The 21,457-nt window shown below is 45.9% G+C and overlaps 1 protein-coding gene and 1 pseudogene across 6 annotated transcripts; both read left to right on the top strand.

Annotated features, from left to right (window-relative positions):
• The first annotated feature begins 1,591 nt into the window (after positions 1-1,591).
• Positions 1,592-15,696, top strand: LOC136518854 (phospholipase A1-II 7-like; annotated as a pseudogene).
• Positions 15,697-17,598: 1,902 nt separating this feature from the next.
• LOC136518667 (uncharacterized) lies at positions 17,599-21,236 on the top strand. Of its 6 annotated transcripts, XM_066512339.1 has the most exons (4): positions 17,606-17,658; positions 19,881-19,985; positions 20,088-20,264; positions 20,421-21,236. In XM_066512339.1, the coding sequence occupies exon 4, from the start codon at positions 20,505-20,507 to the stop codon at positions 21,042-21,044; it is 540 nt and encodes a 179-aa protein (XP_066368436.1). In that variant the 5' UTR covers positions 17,606-17,658; positions 19,881-19,985; positions 20,088-20,264; positions 20,421-20,504; the 3' UTR covers positions 21,045-21,236. The 6 variants fall into 6 exon arrangements, with proteins under 6 accessions (XP_066368435.1, XP_066368438.1, XP_066368436.1 ...); XM_066512341.1 differs by lacking the exon at positions 19,881-19,985 and having other exon boundaries at positions 17,602-17,658; XM_066512342.1 differs by lacking the exons at positions 19,881-19,985; positions 20,088-20,264 and adding an exon at positions 17,763-17,992 and having other exon boundaries at positions 17,613-17,658.
• The last annotated feature ends 221 nt before the right edge of the window (positions 21,237-21,457 follow it).

Below are 21,457 nucleotides of genomic sequence, written 5' to 3'. Positions count from 1 at the left end.
ACTACGCACGGTTCGCGTAGCAACCATATCGGCAAGAAATCATATGCAGAAACCATCTCACGTAACTTATTTTTCATTCCTCTCTCCTAAGTCCATCGTCTTGCTCTGGCCATCGGGCGTGAGAGCTCGTGCTCACAAAGCCTGCAGGGACGACCAACGCGGAGCGGAGGAGCCTCAGCTGGCCTCCACCGGCGGCAGCGGCGGTCTGCACGGCACGAGAGCGCGGCAGCAGGCGAGCTCTCCCGTCGGCATGCGAGCGCGGCGGCGTGGGCGCGTGCGAGCTCTCGCTGCGGCACGCGAGAGCGGAGGCGCGCAAGCAGAGCTCCAGCCCGGCGCGAGCAGCGCAGGCGAGTTCCCACGGCGGCTCGGGCGAGCGCAGCTGCGCATGCGAGCTCTCGTGGCGGCGCGGGCCAGCACGGCTCGGCCGAGCGTGGCAGCGCAGGCGAGCTCCGTGGCGGCGCGGGCCAAGGCAGCGCGCGAGATCCCGCTGCGGCTCGGGCGAGCGCGGATGTGCGTGCGAGCTCTCGCTGCGGCACGCGATCGCGGGGGCGTGGGCTAGCGCGGAGGCGCGCGAGCAGAGCTCTAGCCCGGCGCGAGCCAGCGTAGGCGAGCTCCCGTGGCGGCTCCGGCGAGCGCAGCTGCGCGTGCGAGCTCTCGTGGCGGCACAGGCGAGCTCCGTGGCGGCGCGGACCAGGGCTGCGCGCGAGAGCGCGGCCGGCGCGGGTTCATGATAGAAACCGGTGGTTTCTTTCCGACGGAGATTTCGTCGTTTCTCCGTGGATTGGGTCAAGTGAAGACGTGGTTTCTCTCAGAGAAAACGATTTCTCAGTTTTTTTCTTTCCTTCCTCATTAATTGAGCTACCATATTAGCATTTTGCTTAATTGACGTCTCATCATTTAATAAAAATAGAAACCACCATTAATACTCTATTTGGACTGCCCTGACATGACTATTTGTGGAAGATTACGTTGATGTCTTGTATGTTGAGATAGAATTTGAGTTGACGTGAATAGCTTGCACTAAGAGGTTGGAAGATAATGGCATGACACGCTATTAATGAAAGATTATGTGGATGTCTAGCTTGTTCAGATAGTACTTGAGATGACGTGGATAGCTTGCATTAACATGTTCGTAGTTAGTGGCATGACATGGCTATTAGTGGAAAATGATGTGTATGTCTTGTATGTTGAGATAAGATTAGCTTTATAAGAGATATAGATTCACACGTGGCAGGATGACTATGGTCGTGGCTTCGGCAGCTACAAATACACTCCAAGCTGAAGCACCACCAAAGCAAGCAACGCCAAGCGATAGCTATGACTGATGGTGATGCACTGGATTATACAGGTGGTGGTAGGGCTCACGTAGCAGTAGTACTGCTCGCTACAGGGATGATTGTCGGTTGCATGTTATTTTTTTTTTAAAAAAAAAGAAAAGATGATTGTCGGTTGCATGTGAATCACGTACTGGCCGGGGTCGGTACGTGAGGAGGAGGGTGATTGGTGCAGGATGGCCAGGGTCGGTTCGGCGGCTACAAATACACTCCAAGCTGAAGCACCAAACCAAGCAACGCAAACAACACGCCAAGCGATAGCTAGCACGCTCGTCATCAGCTACTCAAGTTGGACGACTCGCTAGTGTAGGTGCCTGCGCAGCGCAACGCAGCCGAGGGAGGTAACTCAACTCCTAGTAGCCATGGCATCCTCTGCAAATGGAAGCATCGCCAAGAGGTGGCGCGAGCTCCAAGGCGACAACTCCTGGAAGGGCCTCCTGGACCCGCTAGATATGGACCTCCGCAAGTCCATCATTTCCTACGGCGAGCTCGCCGCACTGGGTAGAAAAAGATTTTTTTTTAGGGATGGCTGGTAACTCTTTGTAGAGGTGGTTTTGCTAACCGCCTCTATAAAAAGGTGGCTAAAAATAACTGATTTATAGGAGCGGTTTCTAGGCCGTCCCTATAAATCGATTTGTAGGGACGGCTGATGTTATCAGCTGTCCCAACAAATCCGATTTGTAGAGGCGGCTGGATATTGAGCCGCCCCTACAAATCAATTTCCAGAAACGAAAAAAGGGGCAAAAAAATAGCAAATTTTTTTTAACCGAGGAGGCGATTTGTAGGGGCGGCTGGATATTGAGCCGCATCTATAAATCAATTTCCAGAAACGAAAAAAGGGCAAAAAAATAGCAAATATTTTTTAACCGAGGAGGTCCCCACACCCTCACTCTATGGTTGTAGCATTTTTTTCACGATTTTTGCACACTTCGCGTCGGCCGGGATTCGAACCGACGACCTCTCTCTCACGCTCCATCTCCTCTACCACTACACCTCACATTCACTTATGTCCACAATCCATTTTGATTCCCCATGTATTATAAAAAACTGAGCATAAATTGATTGTTTGAGGCCCTAAACTAATTCAAATGAAAAAGTTGTCAACTACAAAGTTTTATAACTTTTCGAGATCTACAACTTTCATTTTGGTAGTTTCTCCATCCGATATCACTTATGAAATTTGAATTTCAAATAACAGAAATTCGAACGTAGTTTTCCATAACAAGATGATTTCAAATCAAAAAGTTGTCAACTACAAAGTTTCATAACTTATCGAGATCTACAACTTTTATTTTGGTTGTTTCTCCATCCAAGGTCGTTTACAAAATTTAAATTTTAAATTTTAGAAATTCAAACGTAATTTTCCTTGACAAGATGATTTCAAATTAAAAAGTTGCATTGTCAACTATAGAGTTTCATAACTTTCCGAGATCTACAACTTCTATTTTGATCATTTATTCATCCGACATAGTGGTAGTAACATTGTTCATAAATGTTACATATCTCTCTTATTGTTTATGAAACTATAAGAGATATATGTAAATTTTGTGAACAATGTTATTACCACTTTATCGGATGAAGAAATGACCAAAATAAAACTTATAGATCTTGATAAGTTCTGCAACTTCTATGTTCATGATTTTTTCATCTGAAATCAATTAGTGTTCCAAAATAACGTTTGGCCTTCTCTATGTGCTCCTCTAAATATTGTTCCTCTTTTGCCCATCTTTTTTTCTATTTTTTGGCCGTCGTTGTTTTTTTGGGAAATTTTGACTTTTCTATTTTTTATATTTTTTCCTTTACTTAGGAGCACAAACGAAGTAACCACAGAAAATATGAGCTGAAACAAGTGAAAGACGTGGCCTGTGGAATTTTCAGAAAACTTGCTCAAAATCAACAAAAACCTTGTGACCACGAAAACATGATCTTGTGACCACTTTTTGACCAATCTAAAATTTTCAAACCTCGATAAGGTGGGGGATGGACGGATCCGAAATTTTTTTCTGATCGATTTGCATATATGGAACGTCGAAAACGGAGTTCGTATGCGAAAACTAGACCAGTTTTTAGAATTGGCTCCGAATTAGAGGACAAAATGGGAACAATAATTTCAAACAGTATTTTCAACCATATAAATGATCTCAACTGAAAAAGTCATCAACTACAAAGTTTCATAACTTTTCGAGATCTACAACTTTCATTTTGATTGTTTCTTCATCCGAGGTCGTTTACAAAATTTGAATTTTAGTGCTTACTTTTTAATATTCGGCGTCCATTTGTAGAGGCACTTCATTGTTGAGCCGCCCCTATAAATCAATTTATAGGGGCGGCTGGATATTGAGCCGCCCCTACAAATCAATTTGTAGGGGTGGCTGGATATCCAGCCGCCCCTACAAATCGGGCCATTTATAGGGGCGGCTGATAACACCGACTGCCCCTACAAATTTATTTGTAAGGGCAGCTCATTTGGCAACCATTTGTAGGGGCGGCTCTATCACCAGCCGCCCCTACAAAAAATTCATCCCGTTGCTAAAAACATTTTTTATGTAGTGCCGAGGCCACCTACGACGGGTTCAACACGGAGCGGCGGTCGTCGCACGCCGGCGCCTGCATGTACGGCTACTCCGACCTGCTGGCCAGCTCGAGCGTGCCGGCGACCGGCCACTACGAGGTCACCAGGTTCATCTACACCACGTTGGGGCAGCCCCTCCCCGACGCCTTCCTCCTGCGCCCGCTGGGGGCGCTCAAGGACGTGTGGTCCAGGGAGTCCAACTTCATGGGCTACGTCGCCGTGGCCACCGACGAGGGCGCCGCCGTGCTGGGGAGGCGCGACATCATCGTCGCGTGGCGCGGCACCATGCAGAGCCTGGAGTGGGTCAACGACCTCGGATTCACGCCCGTGCCCGCCACGCCGCACTACCGGAGGCGGCTTTTTTGTCGAGTGCCTGAGGCACTCGGCAAAGGCCGTTATATACTCGGCAAAGCCTTTGCCGAGTGTTAAGCAAAGGGCGCTCGGTAAATAGTTTATCGGCAAAAATCGCTTTGCCGAGTACACTTTATCAGGCACTTGGCAAAGGCTTTGCTAAGTGCCAATCCGACACTCGGCAAAGAAAAGTGACCGTGACGGCGGCTTTGCCGAGTGTCAAGGTCAAACACTCGGTAAAGGTACCCGCTTTGCTGAGCGCCATTGACTTAGACACTCGGCAAAGGTGGCCACTTTGCCGAGTGTCGCCGACAAGACACTCGGCAAAGTGGCGACCTTTGCCGAGTGCCTGGTCCGTGGCACTCGGCAAATCTGTGATGTTTGCCGAGTGCAATGGCCATTGCATTCGGCAAAGCATGTTCCCAGGTAGTTCCCAGATGGTCACTTTGCCGAGTGTCATGGCCATTGCACTTGGCAAAGTGACTGAAAACAACCTTTTTATTTGTTTTTTAGATCACATCCAAACAAACAGAAGATATATATAACAAACATCACATATATATCGTCAACATCACATATATATCACCAACACCACATATATATCACAAACATCACATATATATCACAAACGTCACATGTCTCACAATATATCACAAATAAGTTCACAAGGAATCCAAGTGCTCCATCATCGTCAACCACAATTGTAAATAGAAGTATCATTAACAACCAAAGTATCATCACTGATTTGGTGAAGGCTTCGCTGAAGCATGATGATCGTTCGATGCCACCGATTGATTCTGCACAAAGAAGAAGAGATTGCATGTGTGAGACAAGATAAATATATACCATACATGAATAAAACTTTCATACTCCACTAGGTTTGACCGTAAGCATGAACATACAAACTAAAATATTTATACTCACAGGAGTAGAATAGTGAGGAGGTTGAGGTGGAGGTGGAGTGAATGGCGAAGGTGGCAGAGCTACACCCGTAGTGGTGCTAAGACTTTGCATGTACTAAAGAATCTCCGCCATCCTCCGCTGCTCGGCCTCCCGCTCAGCCTCCACCCTCTCCATCTTCGCCTACATCTACTCCCGTATCCTCCTCTCTTGTTCCAGCTGGGCCTACAATATATTCACCCCAATGTTACAATAATGCAAAGGAAAGGTATGAAAAAACCAATGAACGACGAATAAATCAGGAATAACCTCGAGTGCCTCGACCCGGTGGTGTGAAGTGTCCTACCGACATCGTATGACCAGGCTCCTGCTCGTGCTGCTTGCTCGAATCTAGGAGAGACTGGGAGTAGCAGCTGAGTCGATTGTGTCGTCGCCAATCCAGTACCGCCCATGCTTCTTGCCTCCTCCCACCCTCATGACGACTTCTCCATTAAGGTCCTCGGTGCTTAGATCATACTCTGACCCATGGACCTCCCTTGCCATCGATGTGTACTCACTGAGGCGGCCGTGGATGGTCGCATTGTTGTATGCCTTGGGCCCGTCCTCTGGGTTGTAGTCGACGTCGAACGTTGCCTTGCCCTTGTGGGCCATAGCAAATGCCTTAAAGATGGAGCAAGGCTAGCCACCATGTGACGCCAACTGCGAGAAAAAATGCAAGATGATTAGAAATCATGCAAAATTGAGCGTTAGAAAAAATAAATGAATTTGCGTACCCATGTTTCTGCGTATCCGCTAAGGTTGCGGCTGCCTTGATGGTGTGCTACACTTGGCATTATCAAATGCCGCTCCCGGCACAAGTTGTGCGTCTCCTCCCACTCGCGTGAGCACCACCTGTCCACCATCTGTTCCCAGCACTGGGGATGCGCGCGCGCACCAATAAGGAATCATCTATAGGCCATCAAGTACATGACATATCAGAAGATGAAATTAAGCCTACTTAATCTCAAGACGAATTAGTATTAATGTTCTGTATATATCTACTGGTACTGGTCCCGGGTCAGCGTCATGGATCTTGCGTCCCTTTTGGTGACCTTTGTTCCAAGGATGGTCCCATGGTAAGTTACAACGGTCTGGATACACGCCTCGTAATGCATGTCCATGATGAGTTTTTTTGCAGCATTTGGTAGCCACCGCATCCGCCCTGGCCTCATGTCTGTCCTAGCATCTAAAGAAATCCTACATACAAACACGATGTATTCATTCATTATTTCAAGAATGTATTGAGCAATGTAGTGCGAGGAAGACTTACCCATAGCTCTTGCTTCACCCGCTCCGCCTTGTTGTTGAATACCCTACGGGCCCGATCTACAGCACCGGGGGCGGCGGCGTAGTGGTCAAACGAGTAGGCCAGCCCCGTCACTCCGGCGTACTCAACCAGGCCAGGGAAGTGCTCCTTGCATAGAAGACCGAGGATGCCATTGACTTGGCATGTGTGACCACCTCCACTCGCCACAATCGTCCAGTTCCTACCCAAGTGATTAAGAAAAATTATTATTTTCTATTTTGATTTTCAACATATCATATAAAGTAGTGATAACATCTAAAGTTACTTACTTTTCCCCCTCGGGTCGAATCAGCGGGCGTCTCTCATGAGGTATCGGTCGCTGAGGGAGGCTCGCAGGACCTCACAAGTAGACGCTCGATGAACTAGAGGAAGTGGCACCCCCCGTTGTCGCCTTGTCCTCGTTGTCCTCCTACGTGTCCTCCTACGCCTCCTTGGCGTCCTCCTGGGGCACCTGCTCCTCATCCTCCTCCTCACACGACGGGGCGGTAGGCGATGACTCCCTTCTACGGCTGCTCCTCCTCCTACTCTCCCCCGGTGCAACGGTCCTTGTCCTTTGGTATAAGGACGTTAGCTTCCTCATCCCACCGCCCACCATCTTTGTTCAATCACCTGCAATTAAAAAGAGTAAACCAATAAGCACAGATAAACAAGAAGTACTTAGAAATAGATGCAAAATAAACAAAATGTAATTACAAAATAACATAGTATTACATGTATTAGAAATAATCTTCATGATCAGGATTAGCTGGATCATAAGTCTCATCATCACTATCAATCATGTTGAAATAATCAACACTATCTGAATGAGCAATGTTGGCATTGTCATTGTCTAAATGTAATCGCTCAAGCATTTGTAAGTCCTGCACATTTTGCACCTCATCTCCAGCGTCCTCTTCAATAACCGTTTCATTGTCTACTTCCATTCTGATCGTTTTAGTTAAGTCTATCTCAAACCTCCCTTCTAGTCTCTCTTCTTCAAAGAACTCTCTGTCATATGTGTTTGGGTCTAAGTTGTAATCTTCATCGTTTGGGACATGCACTTTATCGTGTGGCGATACCCTGTGCACAATATCCCAACCCTTAAGATGCTTTATGGTTTGACATGCATATGGGAGATAATAAACTTGCGTGGCCTGTTGGGCCACAATATTGACATCGTCTCCTGGTAAGATGGAATCATGTCGAATTTTGACTAGCCCAAGATTAGAATATGCCCGTCTCGTTACTTCAGGATCAAACTAATGGCATTTGAATATGATGGGATTAAAAGGTTTGGAACCATGAAACTTGAGTTTGTATATTTCTTCAATTCTTCCATAATACTCGACCTCATCAACACCGGGCGTAAAAACTCTAGAACTTGTGGTTCTTCGATTGGGCCGACTCTACTCGTAGCTTGTTGTGCGAAAGCGATATCCATTCATGTCATAACCAAAAAATGACCTAACCCTATAGGCAAAGCCATCGGCAACCTGTCTCAACTCGGCATGCATAAACGCATCCCTATAGCCCTACAAGCTCAAGCAGGATACTTCGTTATATTATTCACACATACGATTAACTTGGAATGTCAAACTAAGTACGAGCTAAATTGGATGGTACCTTCCGTTTGAACCAAGAAATGAATTCAGGCATTCCATTTCCCACACCCTGTCTAAGAAGGGTATCTACCTGCTGCGGGGTAGGATCCCTTGATTGACGCCAGAATTCATGAAGAAATTCCCTGTTCCAACGAGAAACAAGGAGGTTGGATGTCGAATAGTGACGGCATATTTAACAAGTCCATTGAGAACTTACTGCATGTACGGCGCCACTTCGTCAAGGTTGGTCAACAAGTATAGCATGATATGGCACCACTCTTCATGATTCAAGGTCTTGGGGGTTGATGCACTTGCGCTTCTGAGTTGCCCTCGGAAAAGGCTGAGGCTCGATTCATTTTTGCCAGCATTGAAACGAGGGGTGGATTATGCACGCTAGGGAAGTTGTCACCATAGTATGTTGTTGTGAAGCTCGCCACCTCCTCCAGAATGTATGCCTCTGCAATGGAAGCCTCGATTTTGCATTTATTTCTATATTTCTTTCGAAGAACCTTTAGACATCTCTCGATTGGATAGCACCAACGACCCTACATGGCCCCCCATTCGTGCCTCAAACGGGAGGTGCAAAATCAAATACTGCATCAGATTGAAGAAGCCGGGTGGAAAGATCTTCTCCAACTTACAGAGCAACACAGGTGTCATTCTTTCCAAGTCAGCAATCAAGGTCCGAGATAACTTCTTGGCACAAAACTGGTGAAAGAAATAGCTCAACTCTGCCAGCACTAGCCAGACATGCTCAGGGACATAGCCTCGAACCATTGTCGGAAGAAGTCGCTCAATCCATATGTGGTAGTCATGGCTCTTCATCCCTAAGACTCGCATAGTAGATAAGTTCACTCCCCTCCTCAGATTAGCTGCATACCCATCAGGGAACATTGACGTCTGGATCCTTTGGGGCTTGCTCAAGACAAAATCGGCCTTAGGCCTTCTCCATGTCTTGCCACGACTAGGAGGCTTCATATGTTGGTTTGGTCTATCGCATAACGTTGCTAGATCCACTCTAGCCTTAATGTTGTCCTTTGACTTGTCAGGAATGTCCATGATTGTTGCCCAAAGTGCCTCGGCGACATTCTTTTCAATGTGTATTACATCAATGTTGTGTGGAAGGAGAAGGTCATCAAAATAGGGGAGTTGAGTCAAGCCCGACTTATGAGTCCACAAATGTTGCTCACCATATCCCACAAAATCACCTTCTGGATTGACCACGAGACCATCTATCTGTTCATGAACCATGGCACCAGTCATTATCGGTGGTGCAGGGTCTGTCACTATGACACCTTTCATAAAGTTCTTGATGTCTCGTCTGAATGCATGGTCAAGAGGGAGGAATTGCCGATGTTTGTCGAACGATGAATACTTACCACCCTTCTACAACCAAATGAACCTCAGACCTTCCTTGCATACTGGACATGGAAACTTCCCCTTTGTAGTTGCCTCCAGCTCCTCCTCCATACGTCCTTCAGCGAACTGTGCCTCATGATAGTCATTTAACATGTCTGCTACCCCAGCATCAGCATCATAATCCTCGACATGTGGTCTCACCACCTCCTCTCTCATACAATCGGCTTCACCATGGTAGACCCACCGGGTATAGTCTGTCATAAATCCATTCTTCCAAAGATGTTCCCCCATGACCTTCTTTGTTTGTCTTTTCCTGTTTTCACATTTGTTTCAGGGACAACAAATTTTGCTCGCTCCTTTAGTAGCCACGCCAAATGCCCATTCTAAGAAAGCATTGGTCTTGTCGATCCATTCATTGGTGACCTGACTCTGACTTGCACGGCCCGTATACATCCACTCACGGTCCTCCATCCTCTAACATATATAGCGGCGAGTAATATAAACATCAATTGCATCTACACGACGTTCCTACTATCTAATAGGTGAGGATATGTCCTAATTCCACCCGCAGATCCATAGATGAGGTTAGTTTCCATGCTCTACTCCTATCTGAGATAGAATTTTGGCAGCACCTTCCCGCTGTTCTCCAAATACACATCCTGTCAGGGAGAGTGTGTATCTGGAGAACAACAGGGAGATGATGCCGAAACTCTGTCTCGGATCGGAGCAGACCATGGAAACTAACCCCACCTACGTATCCGCGGGCTATCCAAAAAACATGGACAATTCGAAACATATACCGTTTTAGATATGGAAATATCTACATATTTCCAACCGTATCTCTTTCAAACGGGAGACGCCTAACTGGGTTACGTGATCTACGACCATGACACGGAAAGAGGGGTTATACCTAGGGTGGCGGTGGAGTCAGGCTAGCGGGGCCGTGGCGGGTCGCTGTAGTGGCGAGGCGATGCGGTACAGGCAGACCCGCAGCGGCGAGGAAGGTGATCAGGGTCGCCGAGGTACTCCGGCTCTGCTCCGATGGGCTCTTCTCTATAAAAAAAGAAACATAAAAATGTCAATACAAAATTTCGGCAGCACCTCCCCTGCACGGTGAGGTTTCCAAAACCTGCAAGAAAACCAGCGGCACGATGGCCGACATACACATATATATGAACGGCACGATGGCCGACATGCACAAGATTATATCCAACCACATATATATAACAATGTCACAACCACTCCTACGACTACCACCACTGCTACTCTACCACTACTACTACCACAACTACTAGTAATACTATGACGATGACGACGGTAGGGCATACCTAGTGGGTGTCGTAGGGCGGCGGTGGTGAGGGGCCAGGGCACCGGTGGATAAGGCGACGGCTGGGGAAGCACCGGGGACGGCGCGGGCGGCGGCGGTGTGGGCACAGGCGGGGGCGGCGATGGGGCGGGCACCTCCTTCTTCTTCTCCTTCCTCCTTCTTCCTCCTCCTTCTTCCCTTCCTCCTTCTTCCTCCTCTCCTCCTCTCCTCCTCCCCCTCTCTTTCTCCTCCTCCGGCGGCGTAGCGCGGGGGCGATGCAGGCAGGGGCGGCGGCGGTGGGCGTGCATGTGTGCATGCATGCGGTGTGTGGGCTGGCTGGGCCGAGAGGTTAAATCCCCTCTTTGCCGAGTGCCCCGATATGGCACTCGGCAAAGTTTTTTTTTTAATTCTTTGCCGAGTGCCACCTGGCCAGGCACTCGGCAAAGAGGGGTTTTTAAATTTTTTTTAAAAATTCTTTACCGAGTGCCATAGGTCCTGACATTCGGCAAAGAGACTCCTTTGTCGAGTGTCTTCTCCTGACACTGGGCAAAGAGGCTCATTTCCCGAGTGTCATTTTTTGACACTCGGCAAACCATATTTTTTTCACTTTTGATCTCCAACTTTTTCTGCAGTCCTCAGACAATACCTGGTACTCCATATTCCAATGTGGCACATTTCTCGGACTTTTTCTATATTTCTTTAATTTATTTCATTTAATTGAATTTTCTTGGATAATTCAAATTATAATTGCTAGTCATTCGAATAATGAAAAAATGAATGGAAAAATGATATTCATGTTGTTTAGTATAATGTGAGACCGTATCCAGGAACAGATCACCAATTTCGAACATCTTGTTCACGAAACATGACCATGAACTTACGGTTGAGTTTACAAGCATCGTACATGACAACTTGCGCGAAACCTCCTTAATTTTTTATCACAGCCTCCACATATTATATCTTGACATCATGACAAGTTTCATAATTTTTGGACTTCATTTGCTTTTTATAGAATTTAAAAATAACTCGACTGCAAGTTCGTGGTCATGTTTCGTGAAAAAGATGTTCGAAATTAGTGGTATGTTCCTAGATACGGCCTCACATTATACTAAATAACATGAATATCATTTTTCATTCATTTTTTCATTATTCGAATGACTAGCAGTTATAATTTGAATTATCCAAGAAAATTTAATTAAATGAAATAGATTAAAGAAATATAGAAAAAGTCCGAGAAATGTGCCACATTAGAACATGGAGTACCAGGTATTGTCTGAGGACTGTAGAAAAAGTTTAGAGGTCAAAAGTGAAAAAAATATGGTTTGCCGAGTGTCAAAAAATGACACTCGGCAAAGGAGTCTCCTTGCCGAGTGCTAGGAGAAGACACTCGACAAAGGATTAACGGCGGCTGCCTGCCGTTAACGGTGACAACCCTTTACCGAGTGTTATTGTTTGACACTCGACAAACCTGGTCTTTGCCAAGTGTTATTCTTTGCCGAGTGTTCGGCACTCGGCAAACCACCTTTTTGTCGAGTGCCATTTGTTTGCCAAGTGCTTTCTCTCTGGCACTCGGCAAACAACCTCTTTACCGAGTGCCCGATAAAAAACACTCGGCAAAGTTTGGGACACTCGGCAAAGAAGTCGTCTCCGGTAGTGCCGGTCCTCGGCTCCAAGGCTGTCGCCAACCCCTTGGCGATGGTGCACATGGGCTTCCTCTCCATGTACACGTCCAACCATGCCGGCTCCAAGTTCAACAAGACTAGCGCCAGGGACCAGGTCTTCGAGGAGGTGAGGAGGCTGGTGGAGCTCTACAAGGATGAGGAGATGAGCATCACCATCAGGGCCGGCTCTACAATTTTAAAGGCCCTTAGGCAAGCAAGACGATAAGGACCCGTTGAACTATGTAAAGACCAAATAATAAAAAATAATTTGCAGCATATACTTAGTTTGTATAAAAGATAACGATAGTACAACAAGAAAATTAAAAGAACAATAATTGTTATAATTACCTCAAATAAAAATATAATGCTTCAGTGCCTTGTAAAAAACGTCTTTAGGCATTTATTAATGCAAAATCTTTAAGAACAATATAAAGATCAATGTGGTCCAAAACATTCTTCCTAATATTTTACTTTTCTGAGCGCCCAAAAAATGCTTCTTAGGTAGCATCTAATAAGTATCTAAATAAATACATTGAATTGGAACTTTATAACCCTACCTCTGGACAAGTAAAGCACATACACAAAACAATTAAACAAATAAGAAAAAATAGGCTTCAATACGGTAATGTCCCTGACGCTAGCTTCCAGAGGTCCAAGTAAAAAAATTGGAAATTGGAAAATACTAATCGGTCATGGGTATTGGCATGTTGAGGTTGCTTGCTGTGATCGCATCTGCTATTCGCCGTTCTTGCATGCAGATGCAGCTCGCGTCGTCGCAGCACCACGGTGGTGTGCCAATGTGCGGTGCGTCGGCGAGTCGGCGGCCACGTCGGGTGAGTCGGCGTCTCCACACAAGAATAGTGCGTCCACGTCAATGAGCAAGAACAAGAAGTGCCGGCACCGGTGGAAAACGAACGCTAGCTCCTCGCTTGATCCGCGGCCTACGCAGCAGAATAGAAATAGGTAGGTATGGTACGTGAAAGGATCAAGATGCCCAAGAGAGGGTGAATTAAGCTAATTCTAAATTTTTTTGCAATAATTAAATCCTATTGTTAGCCCAATTAACCCCTTGTGCCTAGAAAATGTTTCTAATGTTCCATCACACAAAAAATCTTGCAACCTAAGTTCCAATCCTACTCTAGCATGGCAATTCTATGAATGTAAAGATAAATATTGAATTGCTCAAAGTAAATAGAGAAGGAGGAACGCGATGATGTTTTGCCGAGGTATCGGAGAGTCGTTACTCCCCACTAGTCCTCGTTGGAGCACCCGCGCAAGGGTGTAGCTCCCCCTTGATCCACGCAAGGATCAAGTACTCTCTACAGGTTGATTCTTCGACACTTCGTCGCGGTGAATCACCCACAACCACTCACAACTTGAGTTGGGTCATCCACAAGCTCCGCCGGATGATCACCAAGCTCCCAATCACCACCAAGCCGTCTAGGTGATGGCGATCACCAAGAGTAACAAGCACGAACTCTCACTTGACCACAACAAGCCTAATGAGAAGGGTGGATACATACTTTGCTACTCTTAATCTTACTAATGAGGGCTCTCTTTGGGATTCTCAAATCTCAATCACCTCACTAGGACCTTGCTCTTCTTGGCACCTTTAAAGGTGTTTCTTAGCTATTGAAATGAGCAAAAGTACCCCCACACACGAATGGAGAAAGTATTTATAACATGGGCTAAAAAACGAACCGTTATGTGCCTCTGTGGGGTGACCGGACGCTCTGGTCATGTTGACCGGACGCGCCGGTCAATTTACCCCGAACTCCAGTGTTTAAAGTGTGATCGGATGCTGGCCAGCATCCGGTCAGCACTGACCGGACGCGTCCGGTAGTGATTTTCCCTCTCTGGAACCTTACTGGAGTCGATCGGACGCTGGCCCTCAGCGTCCGGTCACTTCACCTCTCAGCGTCCGGTCACTTTCAGATGACTTCACCTTGATCAAATGAACTGATCGGACTCTGCGCTAGCGTTCGGTCACACCGAAGCCAGCGTCCGGTCAGTATTTGACCCTCCATTCACTTTCAATTTTCGAACGTACGTGAATGAAGTTTGCTCCAATGGATCTAAGGGCTTTTTAGGAGCTACCTAGTGCTAGGTTTAGTAAGTGTGCACCACACCTAACCCACTAGACTCACCTAGATCAAGCTACCCGTCCATACCCCCCTTAATAGTACGGCCAAAGGAAAAACAAATTCCTAAACTACTCTAAGTGTCTCTTCAACACCAAACGACATTTAGAACTAGTCCATCCTTAACCTTGTCATCCATCCTTTGAAAACCAAAACAATTTCCATCGTAGGGGTATGACCACCATGATAGCCCAATCGATCTCCATTACCATGACCTAACTTAATTGCCTCTACAAAACACACGTTAGTCATAGTAATCACGTATTGTCTTTAATCACCGAAACCCAACTAGGAGCCTTGATGCTTTCAGTACGACATGGGCTGTTGTTTGTTCGGCCTTTGAAAGCTAATGCCAAATAAGAAATGATATCTACTAATTACCTATATCCTCTTGGGCCCCCTAGCTCTTTGGGCCCTCGGCGGTCGCACTGGCTGCCCTCCCCCTAGAGCTGGGCCAGATCACCATCACCGGACACAGCCTCGGCGCGACCATCTCCATCCTCAATGCCATCGAAATCGTCAGCAATGGCGTGAACGTGCCCGGCGGCTCATCATCCACCAATAAGCCGCCGTGCCCGGTGACGGCCATCGTGTTCGCGTGCCCACACGTCGACGACCGCTTCTTTAGGGCGGCCTTCCAATCCTTCAAGGACCTCAAGGCTCTCCACGTGAAGAACGCCGGCGACGTCGTGCCAATGTACCCGCCGCTGGCGTACGTGGACGTGGCTGTGACGTTGAACATCAACACCGGTTGGTCGCCGTACCTCAAGTGGCCCGGCACGGTGCAGACGCTCCACAACCTCAAGTGCTACCTGCATGGCATCGCCGGCGAGTAGGGCAGCGCCGAAGGGTTTAAGCTGGAGGTGGAGCGCGACGTGGCGCTGGTGAACAAGGGCGCCGACGCGCTCAAGGACGAGTACCCGATGCCGGCGAGCTGGTGGGTGCCAAAGATCAACACAACCTGTTCGGTTGGCTGGTTCGTATCGTTGCTGGTTCGTGAAAAAAGTACCGTTGGCTGATTTATGTGAAAGAAAAATACTGTTTCGACTGAAAATTTACGATAAGCCACAACCAAACGAAGAGGCCGGGCAGGGTGAAGGATGATGCCGACGGCCAGTTGAAGGTCAACGACTTCCAGCAAATCTAATGGGCCCTGATGCTGCATGCTTATTACCATCCACGCATACTATATATATAAATAATAACGCCGGTAGCAGGCCGTCATGTGTTATTATTATACACTTCTTCTATATTTCAGGTCTCTGAATTTTAAGATAATTTCAGATAATAGTATTGTACCATCCACTAGTACAAGTAATTTGTTACTTTTATGATTTGTTATTTATCTTGTGTCATAACATTTTAAATTTTTGTCCTTGTCTTTCTATAGAAATAATTGTAAATTGTAAATTTTCTTTGTGCCAATACAAATCAGATTTTGTCGGGTTTGTGATTTTTTCTAACGGATTTTTTATTCTCGGTATCGAAAATTGCAGATTGCGCCTACAAAATGAAATTGCAATGAACAAAATATACAATTTTAGTATAAAATATATGTAATAACCGTTGTCTGAAAGGACACTAAAATTCAGGCACATGAATTTTAGCATGTCCCATTATTATACGTCAAAGTACACGTATATGCTTGAATAATTTTCAAGCCGATCGAATTCCAACTGTTATTAAGCCTCTTTTTCTTTTTCTATAAACTAGTACTAGTAGTCACAGGGAGGGGTGCACACCGGCCACATGGTCACGTTGTGATCCAAACTTTGCACTTCTCAAATAAAAAAACTTCATAAGACATATACATACTCTTGAAAATGAGCGGTTGACTTCAAGTGCAAACAATTTTTAGGGTGGTTTGACTTGATAAAAACGTCCCTAAAAACGATTTTTCAGGAGACAAGCAGTGATGTAGTAGCATTTCAAAAACCGCCCTAGAAAATCAATTTTGACCGTCTTTAAAATTGTATGTGTAGTAGTGTGTAAGTGTAACCGTCTTTTGTTGGCATACACGTATTTCCTCCGAATTTTGTCCAAATGTTCTAAAATTTTAAGTAAAGAGGACTTGGAACACGCAATTAGTGTAGGGGGGTTTATTTTGTCCGACTAATTAATAATAGGGAGATATGCTAGTAGTTGCATATGTTTTTTCAAGAAGCAATACAACATGTGAATCCATGAATGAAGAACCAGATTATCTATGAAATAGTAGTTTTCATCTAAAACGGACAACACTTGAATACATTCTTAGCATTTACTGGTAAAGCCGAGCAAGTGGGGCCATATGCTGCAAGTTATTTTATTGATCTTTTAGTTTTTCTATCTATTGTTTTATCATTATCTTTTATGAACTAAACATATGTTGCAAGTTATCTCTTATTAGTAGTATTATATATTTTAACTGTTATATTAAAAAAAATAGATTGTCACATCCTTATCATTTTGCTTGCTCAAAGGCCCCTTAAATTATTGAGACGACCCTGCCGAGGACAAGAAGGAGCACTGGTCCAATGTCAGCCCCAGCTCTAGCAGTGACAAGAAGGGGGAAATAGTTCTAGTAATACCCCCTTTCTCCGATTTGTAGGAATAAAATGGAATGCTACCAAAAAGAATTATATTCCACGAGTGGCCTCTGTAATACTCTCTGCAGTCTGTCATAGTACCAAAATCAAACTATCTTGAATTTGATCAGATTTATATAAAGTTTTGATATTTATACTAAATAAGTATAGTTAGATTCATCATGAATATATATTCATAATATACCTGTTCAGTGCCATAAATAAATAGCAATACTTATATAAAAATCAGTCAATACTTCAGATAGTTGAGCTGAAGATGGAGCTAGAATTGCATTTTTTTAGTAAGATCTATTTTTTAGGGGATTTTAGCAAGATCTAGAATTGCATTTCTTTTAGGAGCAAGGTTCTGTAATTATTAGCGAGGGCCGAAATAAGCCCAGTAAAATTGTTGGGCCGTCGTACAGCAACAAAAAATCTAACAGCCCTTCGTATACTGATGTTAGCATCCATTCCAACGACAGCAGGCAGCTTTGCGCGGGCAGCCGTGCCTCTCGCCGCCGGCGATAACCACCGACGAAAAGGTCAGATCCCCCAGCTCCTTCCCCGCACATGTACGACTTTCTATCTGCAGCCCGTCCTCTGGCCCAACTCATCATCCCTCTCCACTCTCCTGCTAGCCGCTCAGGCAGCGGGAATACGAGTAGCCCGCCGGTCGACGTCGCCCGCCCCGCGTCGGGCTGGGTCCGCTCCGCTTTCCCTCTGTCTTCGTCCCGAGGGACTGCTTGTGCGCTTCCGCCGTAATCTCCACGCAACTCAAGGTTCCTGGATGCTAGAGCCTAGGGGCGTCGCGTTATAGGTGACGGAGTTGTCTTCCTATCTTATTGCAGTCAAGGTGCTCGATGGAATGCCGCTGAGGTGAATGAGTGCGTTGTTTTGGTTAAAAAAATGATGCTAATCCCTTCACATATCACACCATCTGACATAAAAATGCCTCCTACTCTGAGCTCTATTTCTGATTTGCAGCCATACTTGAAAATGCTTGCTATATTCGTATCAATTTGCAGCCATACTCTTCCAGGTCGCGAATCCTGCTAGAAATTTCTGATCAATGTTTTAGGTTTGAGACAATGTCACTCGGTACACCTTCATTTCATCCAATAGCTATCATCGGTTTCAAGTATGCAATTTAGACCTGTGGTAGGTCACATAGGCAGAAGCCATGTTTTCCCCAATCCAATTATTTTTAGTTCTTGTTCCAAAACATTCCTTAAAAAAATACTCCATCCGTTCCAAATTGTAAGTTATTTTGGTTTTTCTAGATTCATAGTTTTTACTATGTATCTAGACATAGTGTATATCTAGGTACATAGCAACTATAAAAGCCAAAACGATTTACAATTTGGAACAGAGGGAGTATTGTAGTGGACTTGTCAAGAATGACAACTGAAACTCAAAAGCACCAGGCTTGGGTTTTAAAAAGAACTGCTAATAACATAGAAAATGCATATTGTTGCTTACACCATCGTTTTATGTTCAGCGCATAGAGATGATTGTACCTTCAAACCTCACTTTTCTGTATTTTATTTCCTAACTTTGTTTTGCAACTTGCTGCCAATACCTTTGCTGTGTGTTTCCTTTTAAACTGTAGCTCAAGAATATAGTTAGTGACTATAAACGGTACCCCGTCCCACAGGAAAGTATAGAATTATGTCATTTGTGTTCTGTCCAAACTACATGTGACTAGCAATCTGATCTGTGTGTGATTGTATCCTCCAATTTTTTTTTAAGATTGCTAATTCTCCCCCAAACTGGAAAATACTGTTCCACATAGGACGTGGTTTCTGTAGATGCTTCAAAGCACAGCTCAAGTTACATAAAACTAGGACCACGTCTAATGCTTGGATGGAATTTCTAAGAGATATCAAACCTCTTGTTTCATAAACAAATACTAGCACTATACATTTCTGGATGTTGGAGCAATTCTCAACTTGCTTTCTTTATCTGAGGTATTCATATGGCAGCCAAAGTAACCTTTGACAAGAAAATGTGATTTCTTCCCAATGGTTCATATAATCAGATATCTGTAAAGTAATATGTTGCTCTCCCTCTGTACGTGCGGCAGGGGCAGGCACCGAAAGGGCTCCCCCGCTGCTGCACTGTAGTTGCGGCAGGGCAGACGCCGAAAGGCTCCCCTGCCGCACTATACCCACAGCAGGGGCAGACGCCAAAGTCAGCCCTGTTGTCACATCTAGTCACTGTAGCATCCTTGCATGTCTGTGTACTAGGATTATATGGGTAGAGTTGTATATGTAGCTTTCCACTGCAACTCAGTGAAAGGGAGAGAGTTTAGTTTGCCATCTCCTCTGTAGAGCTCCGGCCAACGCTGGTGCTTGTGCTGTGTGCGCGCGCGTGCTCTGTTCTCCCTCCCTCTTCTACCTCCAGCCGTAGTGTGTGTGAGAACACCGGTGAGCGATCGGCTCACCCGTGTGGGAGATCCCGGGCCCAACAATATCATCAGGCAAAGGTTGCATCTTTCCTGTTATATCTTTAGCTGCTGAGCAAAGGTCTCCTGGACAATGTCAGTCCTCTCCATTCGTGGTTTCTGACTGGAAATGCTTAACCTCCTGGTGTTTTTTAATCTTGTTTCTGAAACCTATTGCTACAACAACAGAGAAACATCCTGTTGCCATCACAGACAGAGACAGTACTCCATGCTGTTATCAATTGTCAGGTTTCACTGTACTACAAGTCTCTGTTTTTATGGCATGTATGATGACAAGTATTCCATGCCACTGGCAAACAGGTCACGTAGCCTCTGGATCAGGCTTTTGGTTTCAGATTTCGTATTGGTGCCGTCCGGACGTCCCATTTGTGTAATAAGAGACGTCCCAATGGGTCTGCCCATTATGTATGGATAGATACTATGTTACGTGCTAGATCATATTTTCTGTTATTCTTTCATAGTATTTTGGAAATTTTCCCAGACCTAGTTCTAACCTATGTACAACAGTTTTTATCTTGCATGTGGGCTCCTGTGGCGCCTGCTAGCTCATTGACACATGGCCCATGGCACTGAAGCAGCCAGCAGCCAGCAGCCAGCAGCCAGCAAGGCAGCAACCGCAAAAGCCTGCAATGTTACTTAGCAGTCAGAGCAGCAGTGTGTGGGCTGTCTGAAGCCTGCAAACTTGTTAGTTCTATCTAGCAGCCCATTTTTACTGTCATTTTACAGTTTTCGGTTGGCATCATCTTCTCTCTTTTATCAGCAGCTTCATCTTGAGTGCAAAAGGTTTAGTAGCTAGCATACTTGCTGATCACATTTCCATTGCTCATTTGTTGTCGACAGATTAATTCAGCACTGTGTCCCAACTTGAAGCCGCTATCAAGTATTCAAGTCCAAGTTGCTGCAGAAGGGAGCAAGCAAAGGGAGATGAAGTTCAGAGTCGTGTGCAGGAAGCTGTATGACTACGTGCGGTACGACCTCAAGGAGATCACCTTCCCGTCGTCGCTGCCGGACCCTCCTCACATCAAGAAGCGGCCCAAGCTCACATGGCATGAACACTGGTGCATCCTCAAGGAGGCCACCAGGCTGTACGCTGCGTCATGGGTCCGGGACATCGGCCCCGACCTCAGGCCCAACGACTACAAGAAGGCAGCCGAGGACGAGGAGCAGTCGTCCAATGGCAGCCCCAGCTCTGGCACCGACAAGAAGGGGAAAGCGAGCAGCGAGCCAAGTTTGCTGGAGGACCTCGCTGTTGCCGCTAGGGGCGGCGCGGAGACGCTGAAGCCTGCTCTGCGGCGGATCTACATGACCCGCGCATCCACGTACACCGACGCGATGAAGAATTTCGTAGAGACGTACCAGGAGGGGCTCAAGGACCAGCTGCAGGAGAAGGCTGATGGTGGAGAAGGTGGTGGTGGTCGTCAGCAGCAGCTGGGCGATGAGGCATCAAAGCCACCGGCACCATGACATCATGGTAGTGTTGTTCTGCAAGTGACGGCATCAAGTACTTATTTCAGTTCATCCACCCAAAGTAGAACAAGATGGTTTGGCTAGCACTGTAGAGTGCGGACCCTGTTGGTGTTGGGTGTGGCACTGCAGGAGTACTTGAGAAGGATCTCCAGTTTTGCCTGATTTATTTCTACCAATCTCAATTCTCAATCTGGGTCCTGCCGAACTATTTTACCTGTTCGCTTCGATGAAAAAACAAGCAAAAACACTGTTCTGACTGATTTGTTGTCAGAGAAAAACACTGTTCTGGCTAAAAAAAGAAGCTGAAAAGTACAGATTATAAGAGAAGCGAAACAAGGCCTGATGATGTGTGATCCTCGTTGCTCTCCAGCCTGTTCCTATTTGCTGATTGGAACGTGTTTTTGCTTGTG

This window comes from Miscanthus floridulus, chromosome 17 (assembly GCF_019320115.1).
Source record: "Miscanthus floridulus cultivar M001 chromosome 17, ASM1932011v1, whole genome shotgun sequence".
In the NCBI taxonomy this organism is placed as follows: domain Eukaryota; kingdom Viridiplantae; phylum Streptophyta; class Magnoliopsida; order Poales; family Poaceae; genus Miscanthus; species Miscanthus floridulus.
The sequence above is the reverse complement of the archived record's forward strand: the minus strand, read 5'-3'. Positions and strand labels throughout refer to the sequence as shown.